The sequence below is a fragment of the Cricetulus griseus genome (assembly GCF_003668045.3).
Source record: "Cricetulus griseus strain 17A/GY chromosome 1 unlocalized genomic scaffold, alternate assembly CriGri-PICRH-1.0 chr1_0, whole genome shotgun sequence".
In the NCBI taxonomy this organism is placed as follows: domain Eukaryota; kingdom Metazoa; phylum Chordata; class Mammalia; order Rodentia; family Cricetidae; genus Cricetulus; species Cricetulus griseus.
Window position 1 is genome coordinate 134,190,304 of NW_023276806.1, and position 12,838 is coordinate 134,203,141.

The following is a 12,838-nucleotide window of genomic DNA, read 5'->3' on the forward strand; positions in this document are numbered from 1 at the left end:
ATCTGCTGGACTGAGTACTGGCTCTACACAGTGGGGCAACTTTGTGAGAAGGAAGGCACCAGGCCTTTCCTAAGAAAATATCCACAATTCCAGGAATGCAGATGACTTATCAGCCTGGAGGATATGCTGCTCCTCTGTTCTCTGGCAAGGAATTTGCTTAAATACACACAAAGAGCTGGAATTGCCTCTCAAGCATTTTAGGGAAATTATACCACACCCCACACCCCCCGGGTTGGAAGTGTGTCTGAATCACACCAAGTGGATATCCTGGAAGACTATAGGACAGGACTAAGCCATCAGATGTTGATCTGAGGGCCCCTCGGCAAAGCAGCCGTCTGTTCAAGAGGCAGGCGATTAAGCTGGGCTTTGCTTGCTGTCCCTTCCATCGAGAAAGCAGGAGGCAGATACCACCCCACGTGTGTGCTATCGCTATGCTTGTGGGGCACACAGCAGTGTGGGTAGATGCATAGTGGGAAAGGGGGTCTGGGCTCTTAGCTTTCTAGAACATGATTCATTTGAGGGACAGAGTAGGCAGCGCAACAATGACTAGCCCAAGTTCAAATTTACTTTTATTCAAGTTTCATCCCATCTATCCTTGAACAAAGAGGACAGGAAGAGGGGATGACTGCTTAGAGCTGTGACAGTCTCTCTTCCCGGGGATTGGGGGGGTGTCAGGAAAATAGTCAGGACCCAGGAAGCCTCAATCCCACATTCTTTCCTAATGAAGCATATTAGGACGAACAGGATAACTTCCTGGGCTGCTGTATTGTATGCTGCTCCCTATGTGTCTTCAAGGACACACCAGCTGTGAGAGCACCCACCCAGTCCAGAAAGGAAAAACCGACCTCTTCACAGAAAAATCTCAAGATGAGCAGAGGGACCTTCAGATAACAGAGGGTTTGTGGGGCCAATGAGACACCCACATTTTGAAGCAAACGTTGGTGAGAAACCAGAACTCAGGGTTAACGTTATCCAACAAACTGTCACACAGGGCATTGCTCCAACAACTATACATGTGTATGGGACACAGAACATGGGACAAGCCAGATCGGGCTAGCCTGATGTGGAAACTGTCCAGCAGTGAGTTGGAAAGTCCCAGTGGAGAGAAATGAGAAAGATTCAAGGAATGTCAAAAAGGAAAAAAATCTGCCTCACACCCCATCATTACCAGAAAAGAATCCAGAGACAGAGGGAGATGAGAGAGAAGGGACGAGACAGGACAAGGCAGAATCCCTGAAACAGCTGGAGCTTACAAGATGGGCGCTCATGCTTTGAGCAGGGTCCCCAACTTTTCAGTGTGGCTCTTCACCTCGAGAGAAGCTGGCAGCTTGACAGGCTGAGGAGTCTTCTGCCAGTTACACCTGAAATGGCGGTCTCTGCTAGTCTAGATAAAATAAATAAGTTTATGCCTGTGCCCCAAATAGGCAATAGCCACCTAGAAGCCCTACAATAGAAACCAAGAGAAATGGAACACCCAGTAGCAGGCCGTGCATTTTGGTCTCATTCAGTGTCCAGACCCGGTACTAAAGAGGAAATGGAAACCTAAGGGTCACCTTGAAGTAAAGCCAGAGGCCTTTTGGCAGCAATTTCCCCATCTGGGCTGGGAAGAAATTGCATCACCTGGAATCCAGCCCAGGCACTCCCCAGTTCCATTCTGCTTAGAGGCATCCCAGTTCTTTCTTTCTATCCTCCCAATCCCCTGGGTCACTTTCATGACAGTTTGTTTCCATGTATTAAAGGAATGACGTATACAGAGATGTCATCTCCTGAGCCCAGTCGGTCATTGGATATCCGCCATCCTCTGTCCTTCAGGACGCCTCGGGCTCGCATCACCAGGTCCTGAGCTGCCAGTGTGTACCTGTGCCAGGAAGGGGTAAAGCAGAAGCAAGATAGTCAGGACAGTATGGGTAGACACAAGGCTTAGGGCGGCTGGAAAGGAGGCATCACTACAGTTGTACATTTCCCAACAATCTTTTAAAAAAATAGAGCTATCTTCTCCCAAATGTGTGATCCTTCACCAGTCCAGTTTTCCATGACAAAGTATTGGGTTAAATAAGTACATGAGAAAACTCAAAACACAAAATCCAGGAACTTCTGTCTTCAATATATTTTTAAGCCTAATCTTTCCTTTTGTATCAAAAGGTTTTCCATTTAATGGCTGTGCTGAACCTTTTTGAAAATAAAAATGGGTTCAAAAAATTTGAAGAAAAATGTGCTACTTTGGTATAGGGAAATACAAGAAGGTAAGGGGTGGGTGGTGGGTGCAGATAATTGGTAAAGCAGGTGACTTTCCCTCTGCATTCACCTGTGTGATGTTTATATAAGGGCCTCTCTGGGGGTGGGATCACTCAAGAATTTGAAATGATTGTTCACATTGAGATTTCAACTGTAAACTTTAAAAATTATGGTAAGCTAGCAAAGAGGCTAACACCTAGAGAAGAAAGTGTGACAGGAGGGGTTTATTTGTGGGTATTGGGTTCTGTCAACTGGGAGGCATAAAAGTGAACTAAGACACCGGCAGGTTCCTAACTCAATATCAGTGCAAAGAGTCTTAGCTGAGACTTGAAGGGCATCTGGCAGGGAGGGACTTCGTATACGATGGATTATTTTCTAAGCCTATGCCAGGAAACGACCAATGCATTTTTTTCTTCCAGTTTTGAGTTCAAAGAACCTGCCGATTATGGTGTGCCTCCCTGTGTAGTGTAGGCTCATCTACCAGGGAAGAATATACTACTTTGTGCTTTGAAAGCCTCAGTCAGCTGTATTTCTCTGTATAAATGGCAACTGGCATTTTGGTTTAAAGAACATTTTTGTCAAGCTTGGGGAAGGTGAGCCCAGCTCTGACAGTTGAGTCTGTTATTTGTATCATGATTAAATCATGTTTGGAACCTAAACTGCCAAGAGGCAGATTCTGATAAATCACCAGGAAAATAAATGTCACCCTACGCATGGCCTCTTGGAAGGCCGACAACAGGGCTTTTTACAAGGCGTGCATGACCTCTCCCTGCTCGGAGTACCTCAGCATTACCTTTGGGATCTTGGGACAGATGGCACGTGCTCTCTAAACCTAAGAGAGGACAGCACTCTGGTTAGAACAGACTTGATTTCAAGAACAAGGGTTTCAGCAAATGATTGGGCTGGGAACATTCCAAAGTCATGCAGCCTTTAAGAATTAAGTCTATTCTTATAGCCCAGGTGGCCAACAGTGTGTCATATACCACATCCTAATTAATACAAAATAAATGCTGCCTCCAGGTTGGATGGAGAGTTGAGTAGGTAGGAGAGACCCCTTTTTTCCTAACTGCATGGAAAAGAATTATTGGCTTGATATAGAAGTCTGTTATACTTGAGGGAAGATGCAACCAGTTAGCTCCAATTAAGGAGTCTCATCTTGTGACCAAGAAAAAGAGGGGGCGACAGATATGGCCCAGAGAACAGTTAAGAGCACCTGTTGCTCTTGAGGACTGTAGTTCAGCTCCTAGTACCCAACATGGTGGTTGAAGCCATGAATAACAGTTTCAGTGGGTCTGATGCCCTTGTTTGACCTCTATGAGGCCCCAGATAGGCATGTGGTACACAAACATTTATACAGGCAAAACGCCCATACACATACAAATATTTTTTAAAAAGAATGACAGCCAGGAAGGGGAGGCCATAGGCTGAAGAACTACATGACTATCCCAGGACCTACATTATACACACTCAGGGCAGCCTCCAAGGGATATGCCAGAGGTTATTCTTAGTAATGTTGCCCCTAGCAACATGGGGGTGATGTTTATCATTCTTGTGAATGACCGTCTCTGAACCTTAAACTTTGCAGATTCAGGACAACCAAAACTGTCAAAAAAAAAAAAAAAGAGAAGAAGAAGAAGAAGAAGAAGAAGAAGAAGAAGAAGAAGAAGAAGAAGAAGAAGAAGAAGAAGAAGAAGAAAGAAAAGGAGGAGAGGGACGAGAGGATTCCTTCATCAGGGTTGGATACATCTTAAAAGATGAGTTTCGGACACGGTAAGTCATGGGAAAACATGGCTGACAAGGAGACAGACATTTTAAGTAGTCAGAAAAAGCAGCCCTCAGAAGTACAGACAGTTCTTAATGGCTGCCTGGACATGAGGCAAACAGGCCTGAGCAGGTCCAGCCGTCATGAGAAATGGCTGGGGACCAGGACAAGATTGGTTAGGAGAGCACAGGAAAGAGCAGTAGCCCTGCGCTCTTGTGACTTCAGGTATTTCACTGTTAGTTTGTGGGGGCAGGTTTTGCCCTACAGGCCAAGTTGTCCTTGAACTCCCAGTTTCATCACCTCAACCTTTGAGACACTGAGATCACAGGCATGCACCTTCGTGACTGATGTTCCCAGTATTTTCAAATTGTTAGTTAGCTTGGGCATTTCCTGTTTCTGTACACTCACACTCTCGCACACACAGGAGAATTTCATACGTGTGTACAGTAGAGCTTGGACTTTTTAAATCTGAGTATTAATGCCACCTGGAGACAATGACACCACCCGATGATGGGTTACTTTTAAGATACAGTCACTTACTGCCAGATAAATTGAGATTCACTCTCCATCGTTTCTCCTGAGGTTTTGATGGGGAGCCTAGGCTTTAATGACCACACCATTTCTACAACCCTTCCCTTAGGGTTTTGAGACAGAGCCTCTAAACCCAGGCTGAATTGAACTGCAAAATAACCTTGAACTTCTGTCTCTATTTCCAGAGTCCTGTGTGCCACCACGTCCACTGTTATGGGGTCTTAAGACTGAAGCCAGGGTTTTGTGTATGCTAAAGCCAAGTACTCTACCAACCAAGCTATATTCCCCAGGTTCTGAACTTCCCACTCTTGTTTCCTCCAGTTTCTTTTCATTTAGATCCCCCAGCCTTACAACAGGAGGGCCCTCCCTATACCCTTCCTGATCCATCCTTGGACAGCCCAATCCCAAAGGCAGCATTGTCACCATACTCTTTCCACCCAACATATCCTGCCAACCGTGTTCTTTCCTCTTGAATGTCCCTTTTCTCTTTTACTGGCACCCATCCACGACACAAGCCCAGCATATCTGTTTCCTCAACACACCGTACCTGTTTCTGATGCTCTCAACTTTCTTTGTGGGCCCCAATCATGACTTTAGGAAAAACTTGATAAATGCCCTGCTATTTTCGCTTCCAAGGAGTCACCTCCCCATCAATCATCTCTAGATAATGACATTCTAATATCCCTGAAGAAAGAAATCAGTCCTTCAAGACCACCTTCTCACCTTGGCATATTCGATTATAAAGCTTACGATGCAGAATAGGACTTCTAACTCATTGTCAGTGTATTATTTCTTCAATTGTGCATGGCTAAAAGAAAATCCAACTTTATAGTTATTAAGAGTAACATTATAAGATTGCTATTATCTGACCTTTTACTTTCACTATGACAAACACAGACACACATACATGTATGAAGGCTTGTTTTGGGCTTTCCATTCATGCTTTATGCGTATGCTCTGCCATGCTAACAGCCCTCGGACATTCACAGCCCACATGCAGGTGACAGATTTGGTCATTTGGCAATCCTACTCAATTTTTAATGTACAGTTCGCTATTTCTGCCTTATTAAAAAATGACATTAGAACACCTTCCTTCACCATCCATGTAATGGGTGGACTATTTTAGTTTGCCTTGGTTTTAATCTCTACTAGTCACTATGTGGGCACATAAGGGGACCAACACTCTTATAAACTTCTCAGTCCGTTTTTCACTCTGAATTTTGTTTCCTGCTCTAGGAGGACATTAAGTCTTTAGCAATGCTTCAGGGATAAGCTTATACCATTCTTGGGACAATGAAAAGCTTGATTTAATTTAGAGTAGCAATGTTTCAAGGTACAGTATTAGATTTATTTTCACTTTTTATGTTTGTGTGTACACTCGGGCTCGAACACACTCAATCCCCTGGAGCTGGAGTTACATGTGTTTATAAGTCACCTGATATGGTAACCAAACTCTGCATAAACAAAAATATTCATAAAAGTGCTTGTGTGTATTGCATGCCACAGTATGTACATGAAGGTCAGAAAACACTTTTGTAGAGTGTTCTCTCTCCTCCCACCTCGTAGGCTCCAACTAAGTTCATCAGGCTTGGTGACACGTATGTACGCACCCTTACAGGATAAACCATCTCCAGCTCTGAGACTTTTTCTATAGCTTCCTTGCCATCAGTACCTTCCATTGTTCCCAGTACTCATTCCTGTGTGATGCCCTTCACTTTGATTTCTTTAGAAGTGTACTTAATCCATTTAGGGAGCTACTTAATTATAGCAAGTTTCTCTGTCTCAACTTTCCCTGGTTCTTTCCCAAATCTACCTCTTGATTCTATTTTTGCACGCTTAATTCCTTTCAAACCTATCCTATCACATCCATGTTTTCTCTGGGAAGTGGATAAGGGGAGCGGGGGTGGGGGTGGGGTGGAGGTGGCTCCATCATCTCCCACTTGTTTTTGTACGAATGCTTTTCTGAAAACAGTTGTTGACTATGTACCCAGGGTTATCTAGAGATTTAAAACAATCTTCAGTGTGTGTGTGTGGGTGGAGGTCTTATGGGTTTTTCCAGGGCTTTATAAATTTGTTTGGGAGAGCTTAAGATCCCTATATGTCATGCAGTAGTATGAAGGCTAATTTCACATCTGTCTTGTGTACTAGGTGGCCTACCTATCCATTTCCTCCTTAACCCAGAGCCTTAATTTTGTTGGGTTATCTGCTCTCAGTACCCACGGTATCCACATGCTGTTTGAGAAACAGAGGGAGCTGTTTAGGGAACATCCCAGGCCCCACCCTATTCTGAGGAGCTGAGATTCATTCTGCCAATGCCTGCTCTTGGCTCAGCTTCAATAGTACTGTGAAAATTCCTCCCCATCAGACAGCTCTGTAGGACAGACACTGTATTCTACAAGTGAGCTGAACCTGAGCTTCCTAGACAGCTTCCTGACATGCCTTTTATGGGATGGGAAACCCAAACTGAAATTAAAGCCAACCAGGAGGCCCTTTGTGTAAGGATGCCGTCCTCAGAGACCAAACTCAGCTCTTGGAGAAGGCATTTGTTGCAGCCGCTGGAGTGGGGGTGGACGAACACCTCACTATCCCCCCACATCCAAAAGTCAATTTGTTCCAATCTTGAAGCCAATCCCAGGTTGCTTCTCATTGAGCATTAGCATACAAAGAAATCCTCTTAGCTACCAAGGCTCCCGGTGCATTTTCCAAGGTCTACCTTGTCAGATGCCTGGGTTGGTGACAAGAAAAATGCTTCTTGTGGCCACAAAAGAGGGTACCAAGAATCGGTACTGAGATGGAACACAAGTACATCTATGTGCTACAGACTGTTCCCAGCGTGAAAAACACAGCCCAGAAACAAAGGCTAGGGGGAAACTGAAGACAGGACAGGAGGTGGATGTGGGCACCTGGGACCCGGCAGGCTGAGGTAGCTGGTAATTCTGGAAGTTACCAATGCCTTCTGCCCAGGCAGCATCAGGGAAGCTGTGGTCATTGGAAATGCTCACTTTCTCCAAGGCCAAGAATCTCCCCCTAGGAGAGGAGTTGTGAATTTTAAGATTTTTTTTCCTCCCTGTCTGAAGCTTTCAATATTGACCAACAAAGTTCTGCAGAAAGAAATGGTGGGAAGGGCTGGACTTAGAAAATTCAGAGCTGAACTCTGAGGAGGGGCTGGGGGGTGGAGCAGAGGAAGGGCACAGCAGGGATGGCAGAGAAGACAGAAAAGAGGGCAATAAAACCTCAGTATCTGTCACAGTTCTCTGTCACCTCTCCTGTGGTTATGGGACCACCTAGATTTCATCTTTGCTTTCACACCAGATGGATGGCTCTGGGAAAGTTCCTTAGCTTCTAGGGTCCCTCTTTTCCTTATCACAAACATCCAATAGGGCAGCCTGCTCGTGGCCAGAGATCAAGAAGTGTTAACCACCATTCTCCTCATTAGACTTCAAAACGCTTTTCTTCCCACAACCTCTTGCCTGAAGTCGTTTACCTCTTACGGAGGCTGTTTCCCAGGAGGCCAAAGAAGTCAACTTCAGGCCTCAAGCTAACAGTCTTGACAGTCATTAACAGTCAACTATGACTGGGCGAAACTTCCACCAGCCATTTATTTGTTGCAGAAGGGATCCTCTAAAAAGGAGGGTAGGTGGGCAAGAACTGGGGAATTAATGGGCTCCAAATATTTGCATATAAAAGGCACCCTCCATCTGCTGGGTCCACACCCCCCTCAGCAATATAATGTGATGGGAAGGGAGGAGGAAGCCCGTTTGCCTTCTGAGCAGGTCTGAGATTTAAGAGGGAGGAAAACTCCCCAGCTTTGGAACATTGGCAGGGATCTATGGTGATGAGTGGAGGAGCCAGGGTTGGCTTGGAGGTGGCATTTGTTGTGCTTAGAAAGTGGCCATTTGTTTTGAGGAGGCACATATATCAGGTGAACCCATGGGAGCTGGGTCAGCCCTCAGAATCAAGATCTGAGACACCAACTTTATGCCAAGAAGTCGAGACGCTCGAACAAGGCTTGAGGCTGGAGAGAGCACCCTACCCCGTGGGAAAAGTGGGGTCCCCTGCCCCCTAACTCTCCACTGCCAGGCTTTGTCCACTTCTCAGTACTCTGTCGGTGGCTGGGCTCCTTGATTTCTTCAGTGGTAAATGTTTATTTTAGTTCAATTCCCAAACAGCAACATTTCAATACGAGGAGGAATAATAACCCTGCTCCTGGCCACACAGCTAAGTACTCACACAGCTTTGCTCTGCCAGCCCAGCCAACAGCACACAGAAAGACTATCATTTGTGCAGTGCCCAGGCTGCTGCAGCCAGGGTCTCAGGCCCACTTCCAGGTTCCCACGGATCTGAATATGCTAAACAGTGCACAACAAACAGAAATGCAGATTTTTATCTAGTCCACAAAACACAAACATGAAGGAATTTGTTCCTAAAACCCGCAGGCGATAAGGGGTGGGGGAGGCTCTTCCTTTTTGCATTTGAGGCACAGTTTCTGGAAAGCATATGTGCTGCTGAGAAATTAGCTCAACTAACTTAAAGATTAAGAAAAAAAAGACCACTTTTGTCTTTTGCCAAGATAAATTCGGTATTACCGTGGTAATGCAAACTGCTATTTAATATATTCATTAAGGCTGCAGGCTGTTGGTGTTTGACCTTTAACCTCGCCATTCCTTTCTCAAAGCCCACAGCTAGTCAGCCGGCAGAAGGGAAGAACACCCTTACCAAAAAGGCCTCTCACACTTAAGAGGGATTTTGGAACACTGGTATTTGAGGACTCCCATCAGGATCTTGACAGGGCTGGGCATGTAGATCTACTGTTTAGCATGTGCCAGACCTCATCTGCAGAGAGCACACATACTCCCCTTGTAGCATGGCAGGGGCAACAGAGCTGCTAGGAGCGGGGTAGGAAACCCAAGGTTTCTATAGACGGGTTTTGGGAAGTTATGGGGTGGACAAAGCCCTGTAAGAGCTTTGCCTTGACACTTGGAGCGTGCATCCATGATGTGTTTTTACGTTTGATTCTCGTTTCTCTCGCCTCTGCCTGCCCACCTTCCTTCTCTTTAGCAATAATTTATTCTCCCCCCCCCCCGACAAAATGGTAAGTTTCTTCAGCTAGTTCATACACTTGTTCCCACTTTAAATGCTTTTCCCAGGGAGACCTACCAGGTAAACCTCCAGGTTCAGAGGGGACGGGTCAATTCTCATTATGTTTTACAACTTAGAGTTTGTCTCCGAGTAGTGTATTGTCTAAGTTTTAAAAAAAGAATCTGACCAGAGTTACAGAACAAGGGCTTGGTGCAGCCCAAGCCCTGTAACCTCTGACAATCTCCCTCTAGAATGTTCACCCTGTGACCTCCCCACAACCTCCCTCTAGAATATTCCAGTGAGGCACTTCCTATGAAGGGTTCATTCTGTGACCCCACAGGAGAGTCAAAGAGCTGCTGGTAACAGCACTTCAGAACCAACTCCAATAAAACAAAGGAAAAGACCAAAAACTGCACTACACTCTGAGCCTGGCCCCTCTACAAAGCTGCCTTTTAATTTCCTGGTTCCTTTGTGGAGACAGTTCAAAGGGAGGAAAAGCTAGGGTTTATGAGATCACAGGGCCCATTTGTGCCTGCTCCACCATGCCGAGAGAAGGTGTGAAGGTCAGCTGTGGCTAACTGGTCTTTATGTTAATCACCTGTCCTCTAGAAGCACAGGAGAAGGATACGACTTCATATTCCTCTTTTGAGGGAGGAGGTCAAAGGAAGACAATGCCGGCAATTTGTTGAGAGCAAAAGAAAAAAAAAAAAAAAAAACGAAAAGGAGAAAAGCCACACTCCTGCCTTTCACTAGCCAACCTGGGCCCTGCTTCTGTTGTCTTTCCAGACAACACTGGGGAAAACTGTTCATGTCTCGGTCTCTGTAGACCCATCATCCTATCAAACTCAGAAACATTTTTTCTTTGTTTTTGCTTCCTCTCTGGTCTGAGGCTTTTCCCAGTCTAGGAGTGCATCTTTCCCTTCTCATTTTGGATCAAATAGGCAGGTCCCATTTGGTCAGCCCCCCTTAGGCTTCTGCATGGCCATTGTCCACTTCCTTCCACGTGATTCCATAAGCAAACTTGGAGTCCTGGACTACGTTCACGGGGAAAGAATATAAGAGTTAATAGGGCCTCTTGAACTGCGGGCTTTCCCTCATCTCAGACTTGTGATGACGCTAAGACTTTAGGGCAACTTCCACTCTCACATGTCAGTTTCCACTCTCCAGCAAAGAGCAGCTCCCACCCGAGGGTGCCTGAGCATTCAGTGTTCACCGGCCTCTCAAGGAGACGACTGGCTAAGGCTGGGGCCCTCCTACCCAATTATACAGCTTATAGGCAACACGTGAAAAAGAGTGCCATTTTACAAAATTCCAGAGCTTGAAATGAACAGAGTCTCCCCGATTTCCCAACATGGCTTTCACGACTAGGGTACACACAGGGTGGGGGACAGTCCAAGTACAGTCAACTCTGCAGTGTTTCCCCGATCACACTTCATAGTGAACATGTGACAAGTTGTTTTGTTACCACAGGCTCCCCGCTTTCTTACAAAAGTGTTTGTACAACCGGTAACCTCTTAGTTCAGAAAGCCCCCAAACACACTTGATCCGAGGACACTAGCAGGTTAGCACAACCAGCCACACACTGAGTGCTGCCTGCCTCAGGCCCATTTAGTTCTTCAGGTTTTAAACATCCACTGTTCCAGGCTAAATTTTTTAAATTATTCAAGTGGCAGGTTCTGGAAGCTTCTGTAACACCATCCCCCATCCCCTGGAATTCAGACTGAGCAGGCAGGAGAGGAGTCCGTTTTACATCGGATTCTTTCCCAGCCTTCTGCCAAACCTTGGTCCCCAAAATAAGCCCTTCAGAGTATCCAAGTAAGTGGAATCTAAACAGGAGCTATCCTATAGAGTAGAAAACCTTGACCCATGCGGACCCCCCCCCCCACAAACATTCTGTTAAAAGTTCTGATTTTTTTTTTAAATCAGTTTCGCTCTTGTTTTTTTTCTTATTTGGTAGCTCAGGCTAGCCTCCAAATATCGTGTTAGGATAATGGTGTACACCATTATGCCCGAGTTCTGGGAGTGCCGAGGAGGAACCGAAGGCTTAGTGTATGCTAGGTAGCATTCTAACTAGCGTTACCCCTAATTCTTCCAGCCTCTTGAAAATTAAGTTTCACCCCATTCATCCCCACTCCCCTCCAATCCCCCACTAGGCTTTGACTTGCCAATCTTGAGAGGCAAACTGAAAAAAAAAAAATTTAAGTTGCTGTCCCTGGAAAAGATCTCCTCAACCTCAGGCGCCCACTCTGAGGACACACATGCTTTCCTGTAGGTTCTAACTCCATGGCAGGCACATTTGTTACTGTGATGACAGATGGGCTGGTAAATAAAACCAGAGCCTAGAGAAATATAAGGAGAGCTGAGTGCCTTGTAATTCTAAATTGTGGCTTTACAGAATTTTATGAAGATCGTAGAGGAGAAAACTGACACGGTAACAAGTAGGATATAGAATGTGGGTGAAGCTAGAAACAGAGATGAGGAAGAACAAAGTGAAAAATCAAGGAAAGAACAGTTAATTATGATTTTTATGAAGTAAAAAGCCCCGGAGCCAAAAGTAGATAAAGAGAAACAGGTAAAGTTAAAAGAGCTAGCCAGAAACGAACATAAGCTAGACTGAGCATTCATAACTAATACTAAATCTTGTGTCCTGGTTTGGAAGCTGGTTGGTGGCCCAAAAGAAAAAGCCTGCTACGTTTTTCCTCCTAGAATTATTTGGTACAACTGCACTAGGAACTTTTTACTTTTCTTTCTGTAGGTCTTACTTTCACTGCTTCTCTTGTCTGTCTGGTTGCTGCCTAGCTTCTTGCCCCAGGCATAACCCGCCCCCCCTTTGTTCTCTTCTCTTGCTCTCCTCCCCAGCAGCCTAGATTTCTCCTATTTATTCTCTCTGCCTGCTAGCCCCACCCCGCCTGTCTCTGCCTAGCCATTGCCATTCAGCTCTTTATTAGATGAAACAGGTGCCTTAGACAGGCAAGGTGAAACAGATGTAACACATCTTTACACAATTAAACACACACCCTTACACCGTTAAGCAAATGCAGCACAAAAGCAACACACCTTTACACAAAGTAATATTCCACAGCACAAACAAATGTTTGCATCTTTGCCAGGTTGCAATAATATTCCACAACAAGCACCCTCTATTCCCCCAGGGCTGGGATAACAGGCGTGTACCAAACACACCGTGCTGTTCTTTAAACTGAACTCGGGGCTTCCTTCACACCGGGCAGC

The 12,838-nt window shown here is 45.5% G+C and overlaps 1 protein-coding gene across 1 annotated transcript in view; it reads right to left on the bottom strand.

The window, feature by feature from the left end:
- Positions 1-552: 552 nt before the first annotated feature.
- The window catches only part of Ppm1h (protein phosphatase, Mg2+/Mn2+ dependent 1H), a 238,443-nt gene continuing 226,157 nt past the window's right edge, over positions 553-12,838 (bottom strand). The window contains exon 10 of the mRNA XM_027392288.2: positions 553-1,858. Within this exon, the coding sequence (XP_027248089.1) occupies positions 1,711-1,858 (148 nt within the window). The 3' untranslated portion in view covers positions 553-1,710. The remainder of the gene's footprint in view (positions 1,859-12,838) is intronic.